Source organism: Thamnophis elegans, chromosome 13 (assembly GCF_009769535.1).
Source record: "Thamnophis elegans isolate rThaEle1 chromosome 13, rThaEle1.pri, whole genome shotgun sequence".
Classification (NCBI taxonomy): domain Eukaryota; kingdom Metazoa; phylum Chordata; class Lepidosauria; order Squamata; family Colubridae; genus Thamnophis; species Thamnophis elegans.
The window spans coordinates 17,640-43,059 of NC_045553.1; the positions used below are offsets into that span (position 1 = coordinate 17,640).

A 25,420-nucleotide genomic window follows, 5' to 3' on the forward strand; every position below is an offset into this window, starting at 1 on the left:
CAAAGGGATTTTGTAGCCCCAAAAGTAATCTTAAAACAGCAAAGTAAAAGGTATTGACAAATCTTTAGTACTTGTTAGCAATCTGCATCATTTTACACATGCTTTTAAAAAAAATGTTTATTGACATACAAATTGTGATTTGGCCCAATGGCAGACAGACCACAATGCAGTGTTGCTGGTTTCTATATTAACTATCCAACAGAAACACTCCCAGAATTCCCATCTCTTAAGCCCGTGATGGCGAACCTATGGCACACATGCCACAGGTGGCACGTGAGCCTTTGCCCTATGTCAGCTCCAGCACGCATGCGTGCCAGCCTGCTGATTTTTGACCTCTCTGGAGAGCCGGGGGAGGCAGTTTTGGCTCTCCCCACTCCAGGAAAGCCTCCGGAGCCTGGGGAGGACAAAAAATGGAATTTCCTGGCCTACTGGAAGTTCAGAAACAGACTGTTTCCAGCTTCTGTGGAGGGCCTCCGGGAAGACAGTCCATTTCCGAACTTCCAGTAGAAGTTCCGTTTTTCACCCTCTCCAGGTTCTGGAGGCTTTCTTCACACAATTTTGGCACACAAGGACAGAAAGGTTCTCCAGCACTATCTTAAGCAATTCTTTTTCCACCAATGGGTGCCCATCCATCCCTCAAAGTTACACTTTTGGATACACTCGAAAGATTTTTTTTATCCCTCCATGAGTGAGGGAGGGTGGGTAATTTCAAAGGCCAATCCAACAATTGGAGAGGTTACTTTATGTACAATTGAAGAAACAGACATCCTTTTTTCCTTTCTTATACCAGAGCAAAATCTAACCAACATAAACCTGAAACAGCTGTGATAAAAGTCAGATTTCGGTTTTGCAGATTGTAAGCAAAGCCAATTCCCACCTGTGGTTGCTTGGCACTTGCTGTGCTCTCCCTGGGAGAGCTGGTTTCTGATCTCAGCACACATAAGGGTTGTCTGGCTCCTTCCCTAATTTAAGATTACAAACTTTTAAGAGTGACGCCAGCTTGCTACTCAAACAGAAGAGAGGCACTTGCTAAATGAAAAGGTTACTTAAAAGCAGAGGCAACTTCACAAAGTAGCAATATAAAGAATTGAGTTGTAAACAGATTTGTTGAGATCTGCACAATGTTAAGTTTCAACAAGATTATTAGCTATGAAAGCTAATACTATTAGCTATGAAAGCTAATACGGTTTGGAACCAAGAAAGTATCTGCAGAAAATTGAAAATAGAACTCAAAATGCAGAAACTATCAATTGTCCTTCACAGGGGGGAAAACTTGATGTTGCCTTTCTTGGCTTTCTCGTAGGCAGTGTGTAAAGCTTGAGCTTTTCCTAGAAAAACTATTTCCTATAGATAAAAATTCCTGCAATAATTTTCATTTAGAGTGGTGCTGCAAGAATTTCAGAGCACTACGCTGCCAATTGGCTCCTTGAACACAAGAAGCTAAAAAGTGCATAATATGGCAGCTTAGGCAGTCTGATGTTTAACTGGCACATTACCAATAGCTGTGCTCAGCTAGGTTGCCACAACCATGATCTATTACCCTCAATGCTACTAGTGCCCACTGAGATTCTCAAGAAAGGAACCACAGGGCACAGAGGGCTTTTTGTGAATCACTCCTGACTCAATGGTTCACATTTTCTGTTCATACAACAGTCTGCAAGTCAATGACACCGACTGATCTTGAGTTGGTGGAGACAAATCTGCATCCCCGTGCCTGAACAGACATTTCTTGCCAATAGCTAAACCAAAGGAACCTCAGGCTTGCCTACTCAGCTCAAATTTGAAAGGCTGTAGCAGAATTCTGTATTTGTCACAGGCAATCAAATTTCTTAATCAAAAAGACCCAAACTCTAGACTGGAAACACGGCTTCAGGCTTAATGGGCATAAAGGATGGGACATAAAGTTTGGCATCTCACTGTGTAAAAAGATGACAAGCTGCACACAAAGAACCAGGCACCTTATTTCAGGAGCCCCAAGTGCCTTCCCCACACCTTAGATTTACAATTAAGCCCGTGGATTCCTATAGAACGGCACCTTTCCATCTCTGCTTGTCCCGGAAGTAAAGGTAAAGCAACTTGCTTTGTTCCCTTCTTCTACAGCTCCATCTCTTCTTCCGCAGGCCCACTTGATCCAACTGCCCCGAAGTGGGCCAAGGGCATTTCTGCTTGCTGAGACTGTGTCAGGAATTTGTCTGTCTGTGAGGGAAAGGCAGCTTCCAAGGCTGCTAGCTTTCCAAGGTGTCTTTGTGGGACCGATGGCTTGTAGCTCTTAATACAAGCCGGACGTTCTTTTTCAGGGAGAAATTCAGGGAGAGGCTTCCAAAGCACCAGCTCCATTGATGGACGGCTCCTGAGAGAGAGAAAGCACCAGGGTCAAAATCAATCTCTGGGGAGCAGCCCTTGCCCAGGCTGCTCCTGGCCTCTACTCTACCCAAGAGGGCAGCTGGGAAGATGGCTGGGGTTCCATCCCCCCCCCTTCCCTGTTGGAGCCACTGCTAGACGTACATGGACTCAATGATTTTCTTGGTCAAGATTCCTTCGTAGTCTTGCTTCAGTCCGGTTTGCAGTGTGTGGGACAGGACCAGGGTGGGCAGGTGGCCCTCGGGCCGGCCTGCAAGTCCCTCCTCCTCCTCCTCCTCTTCTTCGGTGATCCTGGCGGGGAAAGGAGGAAGCCCCGTGAGAGGGGCGCGGGTGGAAGGCGGCCTCTATGGCGGGAGGGCGGGCGAGCGGCTCACCTGTCCTCGATCTCCTGCAGCCTCCGACGGGCAGCCTCGCACTGCTGCTCCGCCCCGACCTGCTCCATTTCCTCGCAGGGCGCTTCCGGCGGGCCGGGGGTCGCCCCCGAGCAGCACGGCCATGCCGCCGCCGCCGCCGCCGCCGCCGCCCTCTTGCCCGGGGGGCACCTGGGGAGGAAAAAGCGAAGAGGCTGGCACCCGGCGCCGCGACGGACGCCCCGCCTGCCTGCCTGCCTGCCTGGGGCCCGGCCCCGCTCACCCCTCCGGCTCTTCCTCCATCCGGTGCTTCCTCCATAGGCGAGGCGGGGCGCCGCCCGGGCTGGCCGACGAGGCCCGCGCGCCAAGCAGAGGTCTGGCCGGCCCTAGGGCGGCGAGGCGGCGGGCGCGGGGACGCGGGGCCAGCGGCGGCGGCGGCGGGAAGGCGCTGGGCAGCGGCCCGGAGGCCATGGCGGTGCCGGCCGCTCCGCTCGGGGTGTGTGGAGGGGGCCGCCGCCGGGCGGCCTCGAGCACGTGACCCAGGCGCGCCGCAGACGCCGGCAGGTGACGGAGGCGCGCGCGAGGCTTGCCGGGAGTCGTAGGCGCTGTGCGGGCCGGAGGCGTGGGGGGTTGGGGGGAGGATGGGGGCGGGCCCGGCATAAAGCGCGCTGCTCCCCCGGCTGCTTGTGCGTAGCCCGGGCGGCTCGGAGGGCGAGCATGGAGCGGCAGCCGCTGGTCCGCGGGGCCGAAGCCCGCCGGAGTCCCCGGCGCCAGGTGAGGGCGGGAAAGACTCCCGATACTCCTCGGCGGGACGGCGCTCATTGGGTTTCCCCCGCTGGGAGAGTCTCCGTCTCCTTTGGCTGCGGGTCGCCGGGAGCTTCCAGCAGCCCCGTTGTCCGGGCGGCATTGGAGCCGTCCTGCGGCCCCAGCGTTGCAGCCAAGTCTTAACCGAGGCTGGGGGCTTTTGGGAGGGTGGTGGGGCGGTCACAGCTGCCCGCTCTGTCCCTTTGTCTGATTCTTTACCTTTACGACTTTCTAAGGAACTCAAGGCAGTGAACATACCTAATACTCCTTGCTCCTCCTTTCCCCACCACAACAACCCCGTGAGGTGGGCTGGGGCTGAGAGAGAGAGAGAGAGAGAGGGGGACTTTCCCAACATCACCCAGCCTCCTTTCATGGCTGATAAGATGGGTCTCCCGGTTTCCAGCACCTTCATCCCTGGCTGTTCTCCTGGGTGACCCCCCTGCGCTCTCCAGCCTGAGGGAGGGGGAAAGTGTGCCATTTTTCCCATCCTGGGCATCTTCCTTTCTCCCTCCCTCTGGTACACACATCTCTGATTTGCCTTATGAGAAGGGAAATGCCCCCTGCTCCATTTACAGCCCTGGATGGTGTTTCTTGCCAGTGTCTTTTCTTTCTCTCTCTCAGCTCCATCGTGTATTTCTTCAGTTGCTTTTGCCAGCCCCCTGCCAGGTGGATAGGAATAGTGGTACTTATTGTATTGCCTCTGCATTAAGGATTCCTGGAAAAAAGATCGAGTGACTTTAGACAATCCATCTGCATCATTACAAGCAGGCGTAATGGGATTGTTGTCTGGTCTTGGGAAGATGGTTGCTTGAAATGCTGGTGGGCAGGACACAGAAGGCTTGCTGCTTATCAGGGCAATGATGAAGCAAGCCTCACCTTCAGTTTTGGCTTCTGCAAATTCTCCATGGGGTTCCCTCTGTATCACTTTCCATGAATTAGTCAGATGGAAAAGGTATCAAAATGAGTTTCTTGGGAACAGCTGAAGCTTTGGGATTTTCTAAGGGGGAATACCTCTAACTGTCCGCCTTCTCACCTTTCATCTTTTGAAAAATATTCTAGCAGGCAGTAAAAGGGAGGTTGCCTCCAACCTCCTGCTCTGCCTGCCATCCGAGAACTCTCCCAGCAACCAAAGAGGTTTGAAAAGGCAAAAGATTTGGGTGTCCAACTTTTAGTCTAGACTGATCCAGGAGGAAAGCTACTATGGGATAGAGCGTGAAGGTTGCTGCTGAGTAGTAGTAGTAGCTGAGCTCCCGTTACTTGTCCCAGCTTCTGCCAACTTAGCAGTTTGAAAGCACGTTAAAAAATGCAAGTAGAAAAATAGGGACCACTTTGGTGAGAAGGTAACAGCCCTCCGTGCACCTTCACCATTTAGGCGTGCCAGCCTCATGACCACGGAGACATCTTCGGACAGCGCTGGATCCTCGGCTTAAAAACGGAGATGAGCACCGCCCCTAGAGCCAGAAACGACTGGCATGCATATGCAGGGGAACCTTTATCTTTAATGTATTTTTAAAAAGGTTTTTTTTTTAATTGGCTTTCAACTTTGTAGTTCAGATCTGGCGCTGTTACTGATGGTCCATCCCCAAGCTGTGACTTTCTTCTCCCCATGCTTCTTCCTTGGCTGGGGAAAACAACAGCTCAGAAACAAAACGAAGCCCCGTCTCCCCCACGGCTCACAATGGGTCTGGCAATCTTACGCTCTGCCAAACCCAAACATCTTCTGTTTGAGACAGAATGGGCGCTGCCAGTTGCCAGCAGTCCAGGCCTCCTTGACCAAGTCATTGGGGACTCCCTCTTTCTATAGCTCCCAACCTGGACCCTCCTTGGTACCGTGTGTGCAGCTGGCATTGGAGGAACATTTCAGTACGGATACAACGTTTCTCTCATCAGTGCCCCCACTCAGGTAAGCTCTCCAAAGCATCTTGAAGGGCTGTTTGTGGCTGCTCTGCTGTAGATTCTTCTCTTCACACTTGCCCAGCTCAGAGGAAGCCAGGTAGAAGGGTGCATGAACCAGCACAGACTTCTCATTGTCCGGCTCCATGTGCAGCTGGGCTGAAAATGCCCACGGTCCATTGCCTGACGATGAAGGAAATGGCAGGAGGTATGGAATGGCTGCCAGGACCCACATAAGTGAAGCTCTGCTCGGATGCAAGAGACATGGGATCCCAGAAGGTTTGGGCGCAAATATCTCCCACATTGTGAGGAATACTGTGTGGGCATCACTAGCAGGGCAACTGAACCCGCTTCTGCTATGGTCCCCCATTCTGGTTCATCTGGCCATTTTGGGGGAGAAATGCCAAGCCGTGGGATGCCATCCTTTCGTGGAGTAACACCTACTTCCCCAGCCCCTGCACTACTACTTGACAAGCCTCCCTGGAGTAAAGACCAGAGCAACAAAGCCAAATGGGTCTGGTGTGCCAAGGCAGCTGACTCTTCCAGTCTCAGCTGATTCCCTTGCTAATTAAACTGTGCAAGATTGATTTAATGCAGTGTTTCATGCTTCCTAAGACAATTAAAAACAAAGGCAACCGTGGAGGGGCAGCAGCATATGCTAAACACATGGGTATGCGTAGTTCACACTGAGATGGAGACTGACAGGCTGAGTTGCAGTTCAGGAGATCAATCATAATACAACTGGATGGGATCTTGGAAGTCATCTAGTCCAACCCTCTGCTTAAGCAGGAGAGCCTGCATCATTTCGGGCAGATGGGGAAGGAAGCAAAGAGACGGATTCCTAGCAACTATTTGGCCTCTTTCTGACAAGAGTTGTGCTGCCCTGCTTCTGATTGAGGGTTTGTGTGTAAAACCCTTAACTGGGGAGGCTGAAATGCTTGCCCCATACTGCCGATGGGAAGTAGGCAGCACCACCGTTACCGTCCCCCACATTATTATTGTCCTTTTGGGTTTTCAGCACATCCACAAGTTCCTCAATGATACCTGGCTGAGCCGTTACCAGACCAAGCTGAGTCCCAGCGTGCTGACTCTCCTCTGGTCCACCATTGCTTCCATTTTTTCCCTAGGCGGGTTCTTTGGGGCTCACCTTGGGGGCGTCATGGCTGGTTTGCTGGGCAGGTGAGCGTCGTCATTCCTAGAGCTCCATTCCCTCTTGGGCAATCCCTTCTCCTCCAAAGAGTCAAAGGACGGACGTGGACAGGCTGGTCTTTGCCTGGCCCGGCTTGACTTTCCCTGGGAACCGCCCTGTCCTGGGAGGGAAGAGACATTGCAGGGATCAGTTCCGTGCTGTGGCTGGAGGGAGGAGAGCCTGAGCAAATGGCAGCCATGCACCGGCCCCTGCAGGGAGAAAATCTCTTCTTTGGAAACCCTGAGTCGCCACCCGCTGTTTCTGCTGGCTGACCCTCTCGCAGCCGCCAAGTCCTGCTCCCTTCTCCAGTGGCTCTTCTGACCCCCGTCTCCTTCGGCAGGAAAGGAACTCTGCTGATGAACAACCTCCTTGCCCTCTTTGCTGCCACCCTGATGGGGGCCAGCTTCCCAACGGGGCTCTTTGAATTGCTGATCGTTGGGAGATTTCTGATCGGAATGAATACAGGTAAAGCATTTGGATTTGGTCTCCGGATCCATCCCTGGTTGATGAATGGGGGGCTTCCTGGGAGAGACCGAGCTGCACCAGGTGTGCAGTTCATTGAGAACGGCGGCACTTCTATCAGCGGCAGCCTCTCCGCCACAGGTCCTTTCGGAAACGCATGGGAGAAACCCTCTTGTGTTTTCAGGCATTGGGCTGTGTGTGCAGCCTCTCTATATAGGTGAAGCTGCCCCTAGGCACCTTCGAGGGGCCATGGCAACGGGCAGTTCCATCTTCCTGACAGGAGGTATTTTGACAGGGCAAGTGATGGGTCTAAGGTGAGTGTCGAATTCTGGGTCACTGGGGCCCCAGGGTAGGGGGCAGCTGGGGGCCTGAAAGCTGCCTTTGTGCTGCTTCCCACAGGGAGCTGCTGGGGGGAGAGGAGCGCTGGCCCCTCCTGCTCTCAAGCTGTGGCCTGCCTGCCATAATCCAACTCCTGAGCCTTCCCTGGTTTCCAGAGAGTCCCCGTTTCACATTGCTAGACCAGGGGGACGAGGCCAAAGGCGTGAAAGGTACAGTGGATTCCCGCCTTCGGCAGCCTCCCAAACCTCCAGGAGGGAACTGGGCGCATTCTTTCAGGCCAGGGAGCAGCTCCAAGCCAGCCGCTCCTTCTGCCCACTGGGGTTTTAGCTGGAAAGAAAGGCTCCCAAATCTCGCCCTTGTCTGCAGGACAAACTAGGGGTGGGGGAGCTCTAGGCAAATCAATCCCCATCCAGCTCGGTAGAGTCACACCCAAGGAGGAGAGTAGCAGCTGCGGAAGGTGAACTCAAGTCAGAGGTTGCAGATGCTTCGCCTCCTGCTGGACGTGCCGAGGGGCCTCAGGTGGGCCTGAACCCCTCTCCCCCCCCCCACCCCAGAGGCTGAATCCTGTTTTCCTCCCAGCACTGAAGCGTTTCCATGGCCCTCTGCGCTACCACAAGGAGCTGGAGGACATCCAGAGAGAGAACATTGCCCTCGGAGGGGAGAAGGCAAGGAAGCCCTGGGAGCTGTTTGCCGACCGCAGCATCCGCTGGCAGCTGATTGCAGTCATCTGCCTGACCATGGGCCAGCAGCTCAGTGGGATCAACGCAGTGAGTGCTGGGGCGCCCTTTGGCAGGAGCCTCCGTCCAGCTCCTGCCACAGGCAGGGAGATTCCCCGACAGCTTGGAACCAACAGCAGGATGGGAATTGGCCACGTCCCAGTTGGGTGCCCAGTTCTTCCATGCAACGGCATCTCTCCAAGCAGCTCTGGCCGAGATAATTGGAGGGAGTCGGATCTCTTTGTGACCATTGCAGCAAAGTGCAAAGGCAGAGCTGAGGTCTTTGGTGCGCTGCAATGCAGAGCTGGTTCTGTGGACTCGGACAGAGCTGTTCCCTGCTGGTGGCCCTGTTGGCAAGCGAAACGGGTACCCTCTTGCAGTGTCTTCCCTTCCTCATGGAGTTTTTTTGTACTTTCAGATTTACTTTTATGCCAGTTACGTCTTTGCAGAGACAGGGATTTCCCCCGAGAAGATCCCCTATGTAACTTTAGGTACAGGGATGTGTGAATGCCTCACTGCCCTCACCTGTGTAAGTAGTAGAATTCAGGCTTTCTGTGTGGCCACAAAGGGGCTCTTTTCTCACTGAGTGAGCAAGTGGCTTTACTCTCCCCCTCCTCCTCCTCCTCCTCCTGCAGGGCTTGCTAGTTGAATCCTTGGGGAGAAGAGCTTTGATCCTGGGAGGCTACTGCCTTATGATGCTTTGGTGCATCATCCTGACCATCTCCCTGACCTTCCAGGTAATTGGGGGACCTCCCCTTTTCCAGCTAAGGGGGTGAGCATGTCCATTGCTCACAGCACCCACCTGCAGGAGTTTTTGCAGCAGTGGCTGTAAATGCTGAGCATCACCTACTACTGGCATAGCACTAGAAATGCCGCCACCCCTTGGCTCACAGACTTTTTCCACTAGTTAGGAAATAGGTGACCTGTCCTGTGCTTTCTCCTCAGGTGTATGCATGGGCACCATATCTGAGCATGGCTTGCATATTTGCCTTCATCTTGAGCTTTGGCCTGGGACCAGGTATCCCTTTTATGATTACAGTGAAATTCATACTAGGGAGCCTGCAGGGCCGCAGAGTTGAGGCTGAGGAGGCCTACCTTAAGGAAGCCGTGTTTGCAAGGGGATTGGGGAGGGGGGAACCAAACCAGGAGCTCTTGCTTGTTTTTTCAGTCCGGATAACACACGTATCATCTTGGAATCCCCAACCTGGAGGTACTGCATGCATCCATTTATGCTGGTCTGACTATAATAAATATTTACTTTTGCATGCTTGCCTAAGGAGTTAAGAGGTGGACCTTCCAAGGTGTTCGCTGGCCAGATGGATTTACACAAGGTGTCTTCAGACACCTCAATTCAAAACTTTTTCTGACACGGAGCCCAAGATGGCAACTATTGAAGTTCTTTGCTCCGCTCTGGAATAAAAAATGAGCTTTATCCATCTTTCTGCATAGACCTGAAATCAACTTCCCCCAACAGGCAAACCCATAATCTGTTAGCTTTCTGTTTTATGTTCCACCATGCCTGCCAGGAGGTTGAACTGCCCTATGTTCTCTGCACCATGCCTCTTACATAATTCACCACTTCCTCTGTCTAACAAGGGCTCCTTCCTTCAGGTGGCGTGACAACCATTTTGACGACCGAATTGTTCATGCAGTCCTCACGCCCTGCCGCGTACACCATTGCAGGATCAGTGAGCTGGCTAAGCTTCTTCACTGTTGGCATGCTCTTCCCATTTATTGTGGTAGGTTGGTCCATTTCATGAGACTCTGGTTCCAGCCTTGTCCTTTGGATTATCACTTGTGGTTGAAGCTTCCTAGGAGTGTGAGGGGTTGACAAGATCAAAACACTTCCTCTGCACTTTCCTTCAGAGGAAAGGACACCAGAACAGGGGGCTGGACTAAAAGACCTCCAAGGTTCCTTCCAGCTCTGTGATTCTATGACACTATACTTTCTGGAGATAATTTTAAATTTTTGATCAAGAAGTTGATCAGGTCCAAGTTTAAATAATAGTCAGCCTACAATCATTCGCTTTGCAAAGTTGGGCATAAAGTGAATTGAAGCTTGACACCCGAGAAAAAGGATCTGCTTTGATCCTTATCTCTTTCAAGGGAAGTTTTGGACCTGCCACAACTTAAACCTCTAAATAGAAACGATCCCTGGCTCCATTTGTTGCAAAAGGTATATATAGGTTATTAAAGATCAAGTGTATTGCAGTAGTGCAAAGCCAGAACTTAAAATCTCACACCAAAATCTATATTTTTCTCTCCTTTAACTGTCTCTCGTTGCTTACCGCAGCGCAATCAATCTGGTTCAGGCAAGATGTTTTCTTAATGGACAATCCAAGCATAGTTTGGTAGGTGGACCACTCCTTCCAGCGGCTGGTGACCTTGAGGCGGTTTCCCCAAGCATTCACCCTCCCCACAGTTCATGGCAGTCTGTCACTGCATAGCAGCGAAGCACAAGGAAGCATAATAAGGTGGCATGTGACAGTAGGCCTAAAATAGGCTTTGGTGGAAATGGTGCCATCTGTGGGCATCTTTGACCAGAAAAGTTTTGGTTGTGGGAAAGCCACCTCTCCCTTCTGCTGTTAGAAGCCGCTCTTAAATTCACTATAAAAGTTTGACAAGCAGGTCAATGAAAACGTATTTGTGAAATACTACTGCAGAAATGTGATGCCTCTACATTTTGAGGTGATGCCTTGGACCAAGACAGGAGGCCTGGCTGGCTGCAGCCAAAGGTTATAGTTAACACTAGTCCAACTTGCGGAGGGGGTTGGGTAAAATGGAGTCATTCTGTTTTTTTGTGGTCATTCACATTTTGCTTTTTTGCTCTTTTCAGAAAGGCCTGAAGCACTACTGCTTCATTGTGTTTTTGCTAGAATGCAGCGCAGTGGCCACTTTCATTTTCTGTGTTATTCCCGAGACAAAGAACAAAACCTTTCTAGAAATTAAGAGGGAATTTCACAAGCTCAACTTCAGGAGAGTCAAAGAGCCGGATGAAGAATTGCATGAGAGACAACGGTTTTGCCTAGAGGTCTAGGAGCTGGTTTAGAGTTGGGCAATCAAGATGGCACCCCAAGAGGCTCTCCGACGGCTGGGTCCAGAGGAGTTGCACCTCTCTGAGCCCACCAGCTACCCAGGCAGACCCTGGCGGAAGGCAGGGGAGTCTGTGCATCGAGCATATCCCTCCCCGCGCCTTCTAGAGAGCAGGGCCTGCTCAATAAAGGGCTGCTTTTCATATGCCTCCTGTCTTCACATTGAGAGCATAGCTGAGCCGTGCCGGTCAAGGGGATGAATGCAGGAAGAGCCACTGGGAGTAACGTTGGCAGGGCCGACATGGCAGTTAGCCTCCAAAATACCATTCACCAATCAGGTTTGTTGCACACAGTAGGAACATCGGGGAGAAAATCAAGAGGGAGAGGCTCACCTCGGAGAATACATGTTAGGGAAATAGCACTCCACATATAATATGCTGCGTATAATATGGGAAGCTCTTGGGTAGTTCTCTGGGCATAATTAAATCTCACACCATTTTAATTAGGAAATTGTGAAGGAAACAGAGACTTTTAAAATACGTACAACGTGGAAAAATTAACAGTTGTGAGACCCCCAACAGGAGGGGGGGGCCCACATCTTGCTTGAGCGAAGCCAGTCTTCAGCCCCGGTGTGGCTTCAGGGCTCGGGTCGCTCAAATGGCATTCAGGGGACACTTGAGAAACTTTCCTGAGCAGTTTTAGCCCTTTTATTCCCTGCAACCCCTGTGAATCCACCCCAGCATGCCCCAGACTCCCGGCTGTAGGGAATAAGGGTGGGGCAAACAGCCCCTGCTCCCCTGCCCTAATGCCTACCATCCTGCAGGGCAGTAAAAAGTCTCTCCAAGCACAGTCGGCCCACTTCTGCCAAGAGAGATGCAAGAAGCAGCCACCATCTTGGCCAAGTGCCTTTCTTCCAGACAAACGGAAATGGATCCCCAGAGCGCCTTTATTTTGTTACCGGCAGCATCTCTTCCACAAGCAGAGCACAAAGTTGCTACCACCCCCCCCCCCCCCCATTTCCCTGAGTCTCAGAACGGAGGAAGCGCCTCAGGGGTTGCCTTAAAGGGTCAAGAAGGGCCTTTCTTTTCCTTCACCTTCTCCTCTAGGTTCGCAAAGTATTTCATTTTGCCCAGGAGCCTTTTGGCCTCTGGAAGGTCATCTGCAATTGTAAGACCAGAAGAAGCCTTGAAAGATCCGCAGGGTCCCCTGCGCTACCCGGGAGGGAAGGGGGAGACTCTGGAAAGGAAGCCAGAGGAACCTGCATGGCTGTGTGGCATTGAGCTGGAGTCAGACCACCCAACGCCCCGGCCCAGCTGGCCGCCTACCTCGCTCGAAGGCCCCGCTCAGCTCCTGCACCAGAGCCGCTTGCTTGGCTGGAAGAGAGGAGAGGAGGAGGGAAGCCGCGCATTCGGGCCCCTGGCAGGGCAGCTCAGGGGAGCCTCCCTTCCCGCCGCCCGAGGCCGCAGAGGCTCCCACCGACCTGCCAGAAGGCGCTCCAGCCCGGCCAGGCTGGCTTCGGACTCCGCGGCCGCCAGCTGCTCGTTCAGCTCCAAGACTTCGGCGAGGAAGCCGGGCTCGGCCTCCGCATCGCTGCCCGCCGCCAGCTCGACTCCGCGCAGCTCCAGCTGGGAGGGAGGGAGGGAGGGAGGGAGCACAGGGCGGGTTCAGGGGGGGCGCCGACCCCGACCCCGCCGCCCCCCGACCCCGCCGCCTTACCAGGTAGAGGCCGCGACTGAGCGGGCTGCGGAGGGTGTGGTACGCCAGGTTGACGAGGGCGGCGTGCTGCTCCGAGAAGCCGCGCTCGGCCTGCAAGGGGGTCACGGAGGGGGTCACGGCCCCATAAGCGCCCCCTCCCCCCCCCCGCCCTCCCCTCCGCCCGGCCCCCACCTGCGCTCGGCGGCTGAAGCGGTCCGGGTGCAGCGAGCGCTGCAGGGCCAGGAAACGCTGCCGGAGCCGGGCCAGGTCCAGGGAGAAGCCGCGCGGGCTGCGGGGAGGAGGAGGAGGAGGAGGAGGAGGGAGAGTCAACCGGCGCCGCCTCCTCCTCCTCGGCCCCCCCCCGCCCCCCCACCGCCACGCGCCCCTCACCAGCCCAGCACCCCGAAGAGGTCCGCGCGGGGCTCCGGCGGCTGCAAAGCGCGGCACGAGGGGCAGAAGGCGGGCCCTGCCGATCCCAGCGGGGCCCCGCAGCTCCAGCAGCAGCCGCGCCCCGCCGCCTGGGAGCGGGCCCGCCGCGGGGCCCTTGCGCGCAACGCCCGCCGCCACATCCGCTCCGGCAGCCGGGCAGGCGGGCGCCCCGCCCCCTCTCGCGCAGGCGCAGTGCCTGCCGGGGCGGGGGGGGAGGAGGAGGAGGAGGAAGCGCGGGAAGCGTGCCGGCGCTGCGACCCCATGTCCCGCCGGGAGTCTCCGCCGCGGGCTGGCGGGACGCAGCCGAGCCAGCCGGCGTCGGGCTCCTCGAACAGCGGCTCCTCCTCGGGCACGCTCAGCTCCCTGGAGACCCTCCCCGCGCACGACCTGCCCGCCATCCCCGAGGACCAGGAGGAGGAGCAGGAGGCGGCGGCGGCGCCCCGGCCCTGGGGACACCTCTTCGGGCTGGCCGGGGGCTTCCTGGACTGCGGTGCGTAGGCGGCCCGGGGGCTTCGGCGCGGCGGCGGCTGCGGAGCGCTTGGCTCGCCTCGTGTGCCTTTCCTGCTGACCCGGGCTGACCGGCGCCGCTCTTCTCCCCGCTCAGTCTGCCTGAAGAACGAGTACTGGTTTGGCCGCGATCCGGGCTGCGACTACAGCTTCTCCCGGCTGGATGTGCCCAGGGGCGAAACCTACCGGCAGTACAGCAAGAGGCACTTCCGCATCTTCCGAGTAAGCCCCCGAGGGGGGCGGAGGCTTTGGGGCGCTGGGTCCGCTGCCGCCCTCCGGCCGTTGGGAGCTGACCGAAGTTTGCTCTCCTGCTAAGGAACCGGGACCTCGGGGCTGCTTCGTGACTTACCTGGAAGACCAAAGCGCCAACGGGACCTTTGTCAATGACCGTGTGGTGGGCAAGGGCAAGAAGATTCCTCTGGCCCACGTGGCCAAAATTGCCCTTTCTCTGCCTCACAACAAAGGTAGGCAGAGCTGGCTTGGCATATGCCCAAAAGCAGGAGGCACGGAATACCTACTTTTGCACCCCTTTCAACATTTGGCCAGCAGAGCCAGAGCAAACTCGGAAGCAGTCTTTCCCTCGCCTGGCATGCCTCACCTGCCCAGGGCTGGACATCCACCCCCCTCCGCCCCAAAGCGATACGACCTAAACATAAACGCATGCCACGGGCACCCCAGTCTAGAACCCTGCAGAGAGTGTGCCAAACCCTGCCCTACCCTACCCTCCGAAGTGAATGAGGCAGGGCCTTTGCAAGACCACCCGTTTCCCCTTCAGGATCCCTAGGCAGCAGCTGTTACAAACCATGCTCTGCTCTTCCCACCCCCACAAACTACCCCCTGCCAACTACACTTCCAAACGCCTGTCCAGGAGAGCAGGAGGAGGTTCTGACGAGATACTCAAGGCTTTGGATAGTATTTGTGATCCTCCGCTAGCTTTAAGGAATAGGGGTGAGGGCATGAAGTAGACCTATGGTTAGATATCTGTGGGTAAAAGTTCCTACCAGATGGTCACCATTTGTCTTCAATATTTCTGCATTTTACGGTTTGGATGGGCCCTGAAGGTAGCCTTGCCCTTTAGCGGTTGTCCACGTTCAGCCACATTTGCGGTGTGGCATGGCAGCGGTTGGGTTGTTGTGCAAAGGGGCATTGTGCCATTTGTGACAGGAGTGGCCTCTGCTACCTTCCCAGTGTTTGTGTTCTCTGACCTGGAGGCCGGGCATCAGCTGGAATACCCCAAGGACATGCAGAAGAAATACATAGTCTCAAAGACGCTGGGCAGGTGGGTTGCAGAGACCCCTTGCTTGCGGGGAGGGGCAGGTTGGTTTCAGCATGGATCTCCCTCAGCTGCATCGGCTTCAGCTGCTCTCACGCTGTCTGGGCCAAATACATCGTACCAGAGAGCTACGCTGAAGCTGCCCATAGCTGTCCTCTCGGGAGCTGCCCCCTGGTCTCTGTGGGTCTGCCCCTGAGTCTCCCCTGGGTTCACGGGGGTGGGGGGTGGGGAGTAAGAACAAGGCTGCTTAGGCATCTCCCTCACAGCAACATTTCCTTCCTTCCGTTTCTGTTAGTGGGGCCTGTGGAGAGGTGAAGTTGGCCTTTGAAAGGGAGACCCATAGGAAAGTCGCCATAAAAATCATAAGGAAATCCAAGTTTATGACTGACGTTTTGCCAGAAATGGTAAGTCTTTCCATTTTGTTTGCACTCTGGAGTATTGCTTCCCTGATTTTAACGTATTGGCTGCTCCCTGACTGTTGATGCAACATGTTTGTGCATCATCTGGCTGGGTGTTGGTGGATGTGGTGTAGCCTCAGTGGCTTTACTCTGCACCTGTGTTTCACTAGAGGCTAATGCAGGAGGAAAATGTTGATTGGTCTATTACCTCACTCAGTCCCCTAACCCTTGCCCTCCGCCTTGAGCACTTCCCCTAAACCAGGCGTGGGCGTGGGCAGCATGTGGCACATCCTGCCCTCGGGTTAAGGTTAGGGTACCTTACCCTTTGTAAGACCAAGGGACTTAAAGCTTCATCCAAGCGTGTAATTTTTCAACAAGGCTCTTAAACTGCCCCACTGCCAACCCCCCAAGCACTCAACGGATGGGTACAGCAATTTGAGAATTGCTTCTATTTAAAGAGATGAGTTCAAGCTACAGGGACGACTTTACATTTTGACGCTCTATTGTTTAACAGCAGGACAAGCCCTTTAACATTGAGACCGAAGTGGGAATCTTGAAGAGGATCGACCACGTGAGTGACACTTCCAAGCAAACAGCATATTCTCTGCTGGTTTTGCTCCTCTTCTCTTTTGATTGGAACTAAATTACTGATAAGGTTTCTGGGGAAATTTGTTTGTTTTTAAAAGACTTTGACATTCTTTTTTTTAAGCACACTTAGTCAGGTGACACGCATTTGTATGAATGGATTCACAATCCCTCTTTTTAAAAGCAAAACAAAATTACTGTTTTAAACGCTTTTTGCAAGAGTCACTTCTGAATATTGTCTTTCTTTTTCTCTGCAGCCCTGCCTAATCAAGATAATAGATTTCTTTGAAGGAAAAGACTTTTACATTGTGTTGGAATTGTAAGTTGTAGCTCTGGGTTTCTGTCTGTGACTCATTGCAATTCAAATGAGGATCTGGGATTCCCAGAAACCAGCATTATTTAGAGGGTGAGCTGGTAATAGTATCTCAAGGCCCAATTAACTGTAGGAACTGTAGAGCCCACCCCCTTCTTTGTCCAAGTGCTGCTTGAAGACATATCCTGGCATCTGATTTTGGAGGTCCAGGCGAGGTGTCTGATGAATGATCCTTGATCACAAATGCTTGTGTCTCAAACAACTCTTGAGGTCCAGCAAGCCAGGAAAGTGGTCAGGTCACCTGCAAAGAACCCCACTTCTAATTTCATCCTGAAGATCTTACCTTTCCTGGTTAGCTCTGGGTCCCTGGGTGCATTACCTGTGCATGGTCTTCCCAGGGAGAAAGCAAAGCCCTTCACCTTCCCTCTAATCTTTTCAGGATGGAAGGTGGGGAACTGTTTGACAAGGTTCAGCGACCAGCTCGGCTGAGTGAAAGAACTTGCAAACTTTATTTTTACCAGATGTTGTTGGCTGTGCAGGTAATTGTCACAACACAAATTGGGAGTTTGGCTGGTGGCTCAGCCGTAATATTTTCTATGGCATCTTTGCTGGGTTTGCTGTTAGAGGTGGGTTTATGCTTTGCGTTGCATCAAGAAGGAATGGGGGGGGGGGGAACTCCTAGGGAGCCGTCAAAGAGGCATTTTATGGCTTCAAGCTCAAACAGAAGTTAAGCTGTGAGTAGCAGTGAATAGTAATCAGCAGACCACCAAAGCTTATACCTTAAAAATAAACAATATCAGTTGGAAAAGGGGCTACCAGACTCCCGTCTTTCATCTTTTTAAAGTCTATTTATTCCATGATTCTTCCCCTTTTTGGCATTTTGCAAAGTATCTTCACAAACATGGAATAATTCATCGGGATTTGAAATTAGAGAATGTGCTTTTATCATCGAGGGAAGAGAACTGCCTTGTCAAGGTAAGTAAGGAACTGCCTTCCACTGTGTGCAAATTCCTTTTATATCAAGTAAGATGTACAGTTCTGATGAGACTGAACAGGCACAGAGAAAAGTCTGATTTCAAGCTTTGAACCGTTCTCAACTTTCTTTGTACAAGATTACAGATTTTGGGCAATCCAAGATCATTGGAGAAACTTCTCTTATGCAAACGTTATGTGGCACTCCTGACTATCTTGCTCCAGAGATTCTGCATTTCGCTGGAACAGCTGGATACGGACGGTCTGTGGACTGCTGGAGTCTTGGAGTGATTCTCTTTATGTGGTAAAAAAGTTTAGTATGGCCAATAAAATACTCAGTTTCACATCCCATCTTTCACAAGAACTACTAATGCTGTACTTTGGTGTAAACTCCTTGAGGTTGGAATAATGGGTCTGGGTGAGCTTTCCCCCCAGCCCCTCCCTGGGATCACAGAGCATGGCAGCCCCAGGCCAAAGTACAGATCTCTTTGGCATTGCAACCTACTCTTTCGTGGCCAAAGGGCGGCCTTTGTTTCAGGATTTACGCTACAGTTGTTGTGTTTCATGTGGCAACAGAGGTGCGAAGCCTGGCCAAAGGCGGCTTTGAGGACTACTAGAAGCCGGGCATGAGCTTCAGTTGTCCCCGTTATACAAGGAGTAAAGCAGGACGTTTCTATTCTTTTTGCTCAGCCTTTCTGGCTACCCACCTTTCTCCAAGAAAAGTGCCCGGCTGTCTCTGACAGAGCAGATCACCAGCGGCAACTACTGTTACGTTGAAGAAGTATGGAAGGATGTATCCAGAGATGGTATGTGCTCTCCAGGGGACTGGGAAGACACGGAGGCAGGGTTTCTGTGGGAAAAGAGAGGGAGTTGAACCAGTCAGCATGCCTTTGCCTTCACTTTTGAGGCCTTCCTGGCCTTGGAGTCCCATTCCGAGTGGAGTCCAAGGAAGGACCCGCAGGGGGCCTCTCTGGTCTGGAGAGAGCTGAGCAGGAAGTTTAGACCACACCACCGATTAGTACTGTTACCTTGAGAAGGTACCAAGATGGGGAAGCCTCGTGGCAGGCGAAGGCCCCTAAAGGCGCTGGGGAGGTGAAGCTGAAGGAGAATGGCAAAGGAAGAGCCAGGGTGCCCCTCCTGTGGTCTGCTCTGTCTGTTGGTGGCTTTGGGAAGATTGGCCGGAGCTGCACTTGGAAACACTCCAATATCTTCACCAGGTTTAGTTTCATTTCCACAGCTAGAGAGAGAGAGAGAGGGAGGGAGGGGGAGAGTGGGGGGGGGACTTCCGTGTTTAGGTGGCACAGGAAGGTGCGGAAAAGAAGCAGACGTGTTGCTGTCTCAACTGATGGGGATCCCTGATCCTTTCTCCCCCATTTTGGGCTCGTGTTTACAGAAGGTTACCCATGGTGTGGTTATTTATCTATGCAGTTTGGAGGCCAAATAACTCTGGACAATTTACATTTCAAAAGCAAATGATACAGATGAAACAGAGCGTGTGCACCCGGAGGGAAAACCACATAAGTCCGAAAGCCCCATGGCCTGAGAGCACCGCCAAGCATTCAAAGACTGTCATCGGGGTCGGAGCGGCTGTTCCAGAGGGCCAGACAGGCTTCCTGGGCCCTGATAGATGGCATTGTTTGGCCAAGGGGATTAAGTTCTCAGTTGCTGCCACAGTCCCAGCAGGGGAGAGGGGGGCGATGCAGGGATGCCGCAGGGCCAGGAAAGCCTTCGTCAGCAGCATTTATGCACCATGGGAAGGTGGAGCTTCCCTAACTTAACGGCCTCATTTCCCGGTTGCAGCTTTTGACCTGGTTCAGAAGATGCTAGTTGTGGACCCCACCAAGCGCTTGAGAATAGAAGAGGCATTGGAGCACCCCTGGCTGCAGGTAGGGGCCACGCTGGCTTGCCCCTCTCCTGAGGGGCTTCTAGGGGAGACTGGCGGGCGAGGAGGAGTGTGGTGGTTCTGAAGAGGAATGAGGCGGGGGGTGGGCCTGAACCCTCTCAAATTCTGGCCCAAAGGTGAAGAGAGGTGCCAGCGAGCCAACTATGGCAAGGCAAGGAAGAGCCAGCCTTCCTTTCCTTCTGTGGCCATTCCTCTTCTTGGCTGTGCTCCGTAGAATGCCGCTTAACCAGAAAGGGACTCCTGCTGTTGCTCGGCAAGTGCGCATACAAAGAACAAGACGATGAAGGGAAATGCTGCCTAGGGCTGGGGTCTCCTTTTCCAGTGCTTGGCCTGATGCCCCTTCTCCTGCAGGTTTCGTCCCCTTTGCCCAGCCCTTCGGCATTCTTCATTGGCCAATGTGCATGTCGACTGTCCCGGGGCGTCCCTTAAATCTGTGTTCACGTGTGTTCCTCATAGGATGAACATATGAGGCATACTTTTCAACAGTTACTTGCTCAGACACAGGACGTGAGAGTTAAGCCTGAGCCTCTGACTTCGGTAGGTATTCCTGGGCTTTGCTTTTGTGCTTGAAGAAGGGACCAAGAGGTTCCTCCATTTTAAACCTCCTGTTATTACTTAAATAACAGTAAGTCCATGTCTGGTGCCCACGGGGGGCCGTTGAGCGCAGGCTAAAACGTGCCGTTTCTAGTGCTGGGGAACGTGGGGCCCAATGCAGGCTTGGTTCTGTCCCTCATGTTCTGTTTGAACACCTGAAGACCTTTTGGGGGCTCATCTTGGCCAGGATGGGGACTCCACATCTCCCTTCCCACAAGGAGCTATCACCACTTGCGGAGTTGAAGCCAATGAGGGCGTGGCCTGGTGCCCAGTGCGGGCAAGGAGACCTGGATCCTTCCTGGGCAGCTGTCCTTGGGCCCTCCCTCATCTGGCCAGGGACATGGGTGTGCACCAGCCTCTGTCCAGCAGAGGAGGGGTGGGGGTTGCTCTGCAAGAGGTGACCGTGGCTTCCACCCCTTTCCAGGCTCCCCTAGGCAGAAAAAGGGAAGACTACAATGAGGATGAAGAGGAGGAGAAGGCTGGACCTTCCAAGAGGCAGAAAGTGCAGCCGGGTCCTTCATGACTGCCTCAAGCCCCCTTTTTAAACACTGTAATAAAACTTGAGACCCAGCTGCGCCTTGCTTGCTTTCCTGGGCTGCGCCACTCGGTCAAGCGACCGGTTGAGTCCTCCCGACCCCTGGCGCCGAGGGGGGCTGGCACCGCGGTCCGCCCATTCCCTGGCAGCCGAGCTCCCTTCAACTTGGGAAAACTACGCCAGGAGTTGGGAGGGCGGGAGCGGGCGGGTGGGGCGGGTCCTGCCTGGCTATCCGGCGCGGCGCAAGGCGGCTTCCCCTCCAAGAGGCGGTCGGACCCGAAAATGGCGCGGAGGTCGGCCGGGGGCCGGGGGCGCTGAGGGCCATGCAGCGGCAGGCGGCGGCTCGCAGCGGCTGGAGGCAGCGAGGAGGCGGCGGCGGCGGAAGAGAAGCAGACGGCGCGGGAGAGCCGCCACTCGCCCGGGTGAGCCGCGGGATCGCCCAGGGGCTGCTCGGCCCAGAGCGCGCGAGATCCGGGCCGCGGGCACCGGCGGCGGCGGCGCAGCCCCCCTTCTGGCGCGGTCAGGCAGCCCGGCGGCGGCCCCCGGAAAGCTGGAGCCGAAGGCCCGCGAGCGGGGAAGGCGCGGCGTCTGGCGGCTCTTCCCTCCGGCCGAGCGCGATCCTGCGGGGGCGTCCCCTCGTCGGCTTGGCTTGCCCGGTTGGTTTGCACCGCTAGCCAGGTGCGAAGCCTGCCCGGAGGAGGAAAGAGCTTGCCCGCCGAGGAGGCCCTCGGAGCGGGCGCGGAGAGCAGCTCCATGTAGCCGCTTCGGCCGGACCCCGCATCGGCATTTCTCGGCCGCGGCTGCTTGGAGCCGAGGAGGTCGCTGGGCTCCGAGGAACGGCGGACGGTCTCGGTCCCTTTGCCCCCCGCCTCCGATGCGCCGCGCCCTCTCCAGACCCGAGTTCTTGTTTGGCTCCACAAGCCGCCAGTCCTGGCGAGGCTGTTTCGCCCTCTCGCTCGGTGGGGTTCTGGAAGGCCTGAAAAGTCCTCTCTGGCTGCAGGAGTAGCGCCGCCCTCGCCCACCGCCTGCCGAGCGGTGGCCGGGTCCTGTTCTGAGCAGCCTCGGCGGCCTCTCTTGCGGAATCTGCCCCCTGCCCGACTTCAGGTCGCTGGGAGGGCCGCCTTGGCCCCTGGGGGGCTTGTTGCCATAGAAGCCCCCGTGCAACAGATATGCTCTTCCTTTCCACTCATATTTGGGGAGCCCCAATGCTGAATTTGTTGAAGAAACCCTGTTTTCTCCTAAGGTGTGATGGGAAGGTGGAAGCTTGCAGAGCTGAAGAGCTCAGTCTAAATGGCCTTATTCAATTTGGAGTGAAATCCAGTTGTCATTTCACAACTGGGGCGATGCTCTCCTAATAGTATTTTATTGCTACTCTAGACTGAGAAGAGCCTGTCTTAAGCAGCTCTCTCTCCAAGGACAGGAACCCCCACCCCTTATCTATGTAATCTGGAGGGATTAAAAATTCAACAAAGCCAAGGGGAGGGAAGGAGTTTTTCTGGACTCCCTTCTCACCTGCATGTAACTAGCCTTTCTGGATCCCTCATTTTGATTTATCTGAAGCAAACTATCTGGTCTGCGACACAGTGGTCCTCCCTTGAAAGATTTGTTTCAACTTGAGGGAGTTCTCCCAACTGCTACCAATTTCAGCTTTTCATTCATCATGCTGCCTTCTCCTCCTGTGGGAACATACCTTCTCCTCTTCACTCCGTTACTAGTTTGACTCGGGAATTTGCTGCTCCCTCTTCCAAGGTCCCTGTGCCCAAAGAGGGAGGAGGAGGAGGAGGAGAAAGCTATATTACAGCTTTCCCTTCATCCAAGGAGTGCCAGAGGGAAGGGCCCAAGGGACACTGCTTATGGGGTGAGGGGTGGATACCTACAAGGGCCTTGTAAGGTGGCTGAGAGATCCGCTCTCTTCCCACTGCGGAAGATCTTCCTACAGAGATAGAATAAGGGGAGGGATCTGCGCTTTCAGGTCCCCGTGTCATAATATTAGAGCGCCAACGTGGCAGTGATTCCCTGGAGGACTGTGGTTGGAGGATGGGCAGCGTTTAACTCTGAGTGTCTCATTTGGGGAGGTTAGCTCCAAGGGAAACCCAAAAGGGAGAGGGCACATGTAAGGTTCTGCGCCCCATGGCTTCTGTGTGCTTACCGATAGCACCTTCTCTAAGCGAATGCCACTTTCCCCTTGTCAGATGACCCTCTTTGGGTCAGAAAGCCTTGAGGACGAGGGGTCCGGCGGGCCCACCCTGAGTAAGGCTGAGTTTGTGGAGAAGGTACGGCAGAGCAACCAGGCTTGCCACGCGGGCGACTACCATAGAGCCATCCTTCTCTATGGTGAAGCCTTGGGGGTCGATCCCCAGAACTGCATACTCTACAGCAACCGCTCTGCGGCGTATATGAAGATCCAGCAGTACGAGAGAGCTCTGGACGACGCCATCAAGGCCCAGCTTCTGAACCCCAAGTGGCCAAAGGTAGGGATGTCTACGCTTAAGCATGTCTAGGGAGGTGTGTGCGAGGAATGGGGGGGTGGGAGCCCCACAACTCCAGCTCAGGGGATAGGAGCATCCTACCAAGCTCAGGGACCTGAGGGTGGGGCATGGCAGACCCAGCTGGCTCCACATGGAGAACCATCCGCGCCCCCAGCCTCCCTGCCTGACGTGCCTTCTTTACCTCGAGGTGGACACCCTCGGGTTCCTGAACCAACAGTGATCCAGCTTCTGTCCCATTTTGGAAGGGCACCAAAATGGCCTTTGGGTTGATCTCTCAAAGAACCCGATGAAATTCCTGGGAACAGATGCTGCCCCTCCGTTCAAACTCTCCTGTCAGAACTTCCCTGAAGAACTCCCACAGAGTGGCTGTAATTCACCCCAGAGTGTGTGTGTGTGTGTGTGTGTGTGTGTGTGTTTGTGTATCTAAGTCCGTGTGTTACTGGGCAGGGGCCTTCGGGAAAACATGCTTCCCGCTTTCTCTCCAGAAAGCGGCTGGGACAAGGCAAGGCTTCCCAGCAGGAGGTATGTGGTGCTAGCAAGCCCTGCACATGGAGCTGGAAGCACAGCTAGAATTCTGCTTCCCCATTGTGCACGTTTCCCCTTAATTGCAGCCTTGGTAACTCCGCCCTTCAGGAGCAGAGCAGAGAATAGCAGACTCTCTCATCCATTGTGGCTTGTCCCTCTGCCTTCCTGGGCACCCTTTCGTGGCTTGCGTGGCTTGGTTATTTTGTTGATCTGCACATGTACGGTGCCCAGCGCGTGCGCTTCCCTCCTGCAAAGTGGAGGAGCAGCCAGCGGAGGAAGGGGGAGGAATGCTTGTAAATTGCTCAGAGAGAGAGAGAGAGAGGCAGAGAGAGAGGGACAGAGACGGAGGCTGTGGTGGTGGTGGGAGGGGTGGGTGGATCATGCGTACGTTGTCGGGCAGCCCTGGGAAGTCTCTGGGATGTGAATCCCGTTCTGTGCAGACAGCCATTTTCTGCAACTCCCTGGCTGTAGAGATAGCCAGAAACAAAATGGGAAAGGGATCTTCAACTAGGACATAAATGGGGTGTTTTCTGGGGGGCGGGGGTGTCCAGTTGTAGCTTCCTCCTCTGCAGAATTCGGGGGGGTGTTGCTTTTACCATTATAATGTATTTGACCACTGCTCGGTCCACTGGGGCTAAGCTGCATAGGAACTCTCTCGTTCAGTAGAGTCCAGAGGTTTGGAGTAACGGTGTGCCAGCCGCGATGCATGGAGAGAGCAGAGAAAGTGTTGGACCCCATTGCCATTTTCTCTTCTTCCAGCTGAGTGGAAAAGGGGAGGCCTTTTCAGCCCCTACAGATCTTTGTCCCTTGTCCAACCTTGGGAGCCTCCTTTTGTTGCTGATGGGCTACAGGGCAGGAAGTGCCTTGCTGGGACAATGCCAGCCAAAGACCGATCCCCTTCGGTTGGCATCTGAGCATTGCCCTTCTGCCTGGACTGAGGGGGGCAGGAGGCTGGCAACTTCCTTCTGTGGTTTGGCTTCCTGGGATCTCAGATGGGGGGGGGGGGGGCAAGCTTCCTTTTCCATGGAAGGCATTCTCCTGCCTCAGCCAGAGGAAGTGGGCAAGACAGCTGGGATAAATGCCTTCCAGGGCGACCTGAGCCTCCGGGGTGGCCAGTGCTTGGAGAAGCAACCCTTCTGGCGAGGGGCCTCCCATTTTCTCCAGAATACTGAATGCTTCTGAAATCTCAAAAGAAGGTTTCTGAATGGTGGTAACCACTATCGCCTAAACAGAAGACGGATGGTTTTGGAGGCCTCCTGTTTAGACTGTGCTATTGCTGGATGCTTGGTTTTGGCCTGCAGATTTTTCTTTGGAAGCTGTTGGCCAGGATCCAGGTTGTATAAATAGCAGGCTGCATTAATATTTTATGTTTTGAGAAAATCATCAATGCTGGTAGTCAAAGAATCCTCGGTGATAGTTGTCCAGTTGCTGAGATGATGGATCCTTTGGCTCTTGTTGCTTGCAGTTGAAAGTCTCTGTTGGATCTCAGATTGATGCCAAACACAGTGCCGGGAGAGCTTCCTTCCTCAGGGAGGCAACTCCATGCCTGGGGATACCACCCTACAAAAGCCACCCACCATCCAACCGGAAGGGGACAAAGCTCCGTCCCGCTTGGTGGCTTTCTTCCCTTTCCATTTGGAGTCCAGAATGATCAGGATTTGCATCCCGAAACATCCCCTTGGGCTGAAAATGGTTTTGGCCCTGGAAAAGGGGAGGAATTGTGGTTAAGAGCTGTATGTGAGCCAAAGCGTTTTGGCCATTCCTTGGCAAAAGGCTGTCAGAACCCCGGCAGAAAATTTATCCTGACGGCCCCAAGTGCCTTGCTTCTTTCTCTGCGTCCTTTTGTAAGGCCCAGGGGGACACCACCTGCCCCTTTGCCTGCCCCCCCCCCCCCGAGGTTCAGCAGGCGCTTTGAGAAGGGAGGTGCTTTGCCCCAGGAAGGGCCTGGCCGCCCAGCTCAACCATGTTCTCCCCAAAAAACACCCTGCTTCCTCCGGGAAGAGTGGGGAGAGGAGGTGTGTCTTGCGGCCCCCTGCTCCTGCTTTGCCAGCTCTGC

General features: G+C 54.4%; 5 protein-coding genes across 8 annotated transcripts in view; 3 read left to right on the forward strand and 2 right to left on the reverse strand.

The window, feature by feature from the left end:
* Positions 1-87: 87 nt before the first annotated feature.
* Positions 88-3,384, reverse strand: CCDC117 (coiled-coil domain containing 117). 2 transcript variants are annotated; one of them, XM_032229016.1, is made up of 4 exons: positions 2,995-3,384; positions 2,736-2,903; positions 2,506-2,652; positions 88-2,350 (listed from the first exon to the last, which is right to left on the reverse strand). In XM_032229016.1, the coding sequence occupies exons 1-4, from the start codon at positions 3,369-3,371 to the stop codon at positions 2,095-2,097; spliced, it is 948 nt and encodes a 315-aa protein (XP_032084907.1). In that variant the 5' UTR covers positions 3,372-3,384; the 3' UTR covers positions 88-2,094. The 2 variants fall into 2 exon arrangements, with proteins under 2 accessions (XP_032084907.1, XP_032084908.1); XM_032229017.1 differs by having other exon boundaries at positions 2,736-3,094.
* A 16-nt stretch (positions 3,385-3,400) lies between these two features.
* On the forward strand, positions 3,401-11,354 carry LOC116516497 (solute carrier family 2, facilitated glucose transporter member 11-like). Its single transcript, XM_032229015.1, has 12 exons — positions 3,401-3,485; positions 5,320-5,418; positions 6,427-6,587; positions 6,938-7,062; positions 7,244-7,373; positions 7,459-7,607; positions 7,978-8,165; positions 8,533-8,643; positions 8,750-8,851; positions 9,060-9,132; positions 9,726-9,853; positions 10,951-11,354. The coding sequence occupies exons 1-12, from the start codon at positions 3,429-3,431 to the stop codon at positions 11,149-11,151; spliced, it is 1,524 nt and encodes a 507-aa protein (XP_032084906.1). The 5' UTR covers positions 3,401-3,428; the 3' UTR covers positions 11,152-11,354.
* Positions 11,355-11,627: 273 nt separating this feature from the next.
* Positions 11,628-13,410, reverse strand: HSCB (HscB mitochondrial iron-sulfur cluster cochaperone). The gene is made up of 6 exons (XM_032229002.1): positions 13,232-13,410; positions 13,034-13,130; positions 12,863-12,952; positions 12,627-12,771; positions 12,472-12,519; positions 11,628-12,305 (listed from the first exon to the last, which is right to left on the reverse strand). The coding sequence occupies exons 1-6, from the start codon at positions 13,408-13,410 to the stop codon at positions 12,214-12,216; spliced, it is 651 nt and encodes a 216-aa protein (XP_032084893.1). The 3' UTR covers positions 11,628-12,213.
* Positions 13,411-13,462: 52 nt separating this feature from the next.
* Positions 13,463-20,385, forward strand: CHEK2 (checkpoint kinase 2). 3 transcript variants are annotated; one of them, XM_032229011.1, is made up of 14 exons: positions 13,463-13,760; positions 13,875-13,999; positions 14,094-14,241; positions 14,966-15,056; positions 15,346-15,454; positions 15,963-16,019; positions 16,291-16,352; positions 16,786-16,885; positions 17,235-17,321; positions 17,459-17,622; positions 18,009-18,124; positions 19,119-19,204; positions 19,678-19,758; positions 20,240-20,385. In XM_032229011.1, exons 1-14 carry the CDS (start codon positions 13,532-13,534, stop codon positions 20,336-20,338), a joined length of 1,554 nt encoding a protein of 517 aa, XP_032084902.1. In that variant the 5' UTR covers positions 13,463-13,531; the 3' UTR covers positions 20,339-20,385. The 3 variants fall into 3 exon arrangements, with proteins under 3 accessions (XP_032084902.1, XP_032084903.1, XP_032084904.1); XM_032229012.1 differs by having other exon boundaries at positions 15,966-16,019; XM_032229013.1 differs by lacking the exons at positions 19,119-19,204; positions 19,678-19,758; positions 20,240-20,385 and adding an exon at positions 18,356-18,586.
* Positions 20,386-20,588: 203 nt separating this feature from the next.
* The window catches only part of TTC28 (tetratricopeptide repeat domain 28), a 31,546-nt gene continuing 26,714 nt past the window's right edge, over positions 20,589-25,420 (forward strand). Inside the window, exons 1-2 of the mRNA XM_032229377.1 lie at positions 20,589-20,772; positions 22,543-22,821. Coding sequence (XP_032085268.1) covers positions 20,674-20,772; positions 22,543-22,821 — 378 coding nt within the window. The 5' untranslated portion in view covers positions 20,589-20,673. The remainder of the gene's footprint in view (positions 20,773-22,542; positions 22,822-25,420) is intronic.

What these genes read in the sequence shown, in the direction of transcription:
- HSCB (XM_032229002.1), bottom strand. Translation starts at nt 13,410, where the DNA reads ATGTGGCGGCGGGCGTTGCGCGCAAGGGCCCCGCGGCGGGCCCGCTCC. An exon ending in TCAGTCGCGGCCTCTACCTG is followed by an intron (nt 12,772 to 12,862) that starts GTAAGGCGGCGG and finishes CCTCCCTCCCAG; the next exon opens with CTGGAGCTGCGCGGAGTCGA. An exon ending in GCTGGAGCGCCTTCTGGCAG is followed by an intron (nt 12,520 to 12,626) that starts GTCGGTGGGAGC and finishes CCTCTCTTCCAG; the next exon opens with CCAAGCAAGCGGCTCTGGTG.
- CHEK2 (XM_032229011.1), top strand. Translation starts at nt 13,532, where the DNA reads ATGTCCCGCCGGGAGTCTCCGCCGCGGGCTGGCGGGACGCAGCCGAGC. An exon ending in AAGAGAACTGCCTTGTCAAG is followed by an intron (nt 17,322 to 17,458) that starts GTAAGTAAGGAA and finishes TCTTTGTACAAG; the next exon opens with ATTACAGATTTTGGGCAATC. An exon ending in TGGAGCACCCCTGGCTGCAG is followed by an intron (nt 19,205 to 19,677) that starts GTAGGGGCCACG and finishes TGTTCCTCATAG; the next exon opens with GATGAACATATGAGGCATAC.
- CCDC117 (XM_032229016.1), bottom strand. Translation starts at nt 3,371, where the DNA reads ATGCCGGGCCCGCCCCCATCCTCCCCCCAACCCCCCACGCCTCCGGCC. An exon ending in ATGGAGGAAGAGCCGGAGGG is followed by an intron (nt 2,904 to 2,994) that starts GTGAGCGGGGCC and finishes TTTCCTCCCCAG; the next exon opens with GTGCCCCCCGGGCAAGAGGG. An exon ending in AAGAAAATCATTGAGTCCAT is followed by an intron (nt 2,351 to 2,505) that starts GTACGTCTAGCA and finishes TCTCTCTCTCAG; the next exon opens with GAGCCGTCCATCAATGGAGC.
- LOC116516497 (XM_032229015.1), top strand. Translation starts at nt 3,429, where the DNA reads ATGGAGCGGCAGCCGCTGGTCCGCGGGGCCGAAGCCCGCCGGAGTCCC. An exon ending in GCCGGAGTCCCCGGCGCCAG is followed by an intron (nt 3,486 to 5,319) that starts GTGAGGGCGGGA and finishes CTCTTTCTATAG; the next exon opens with CTCCCAACCTGGACCCTCCT. An exon ending in ATGGCTGGTTTGCTGGGCAG is followed by an intron (nt 6,588 to 6,937) that starts GTGAGCGTCGTC and finishes CTCCTTCGGCAG; the next exon opens with GAAAGGAACTCTGCTGATGA.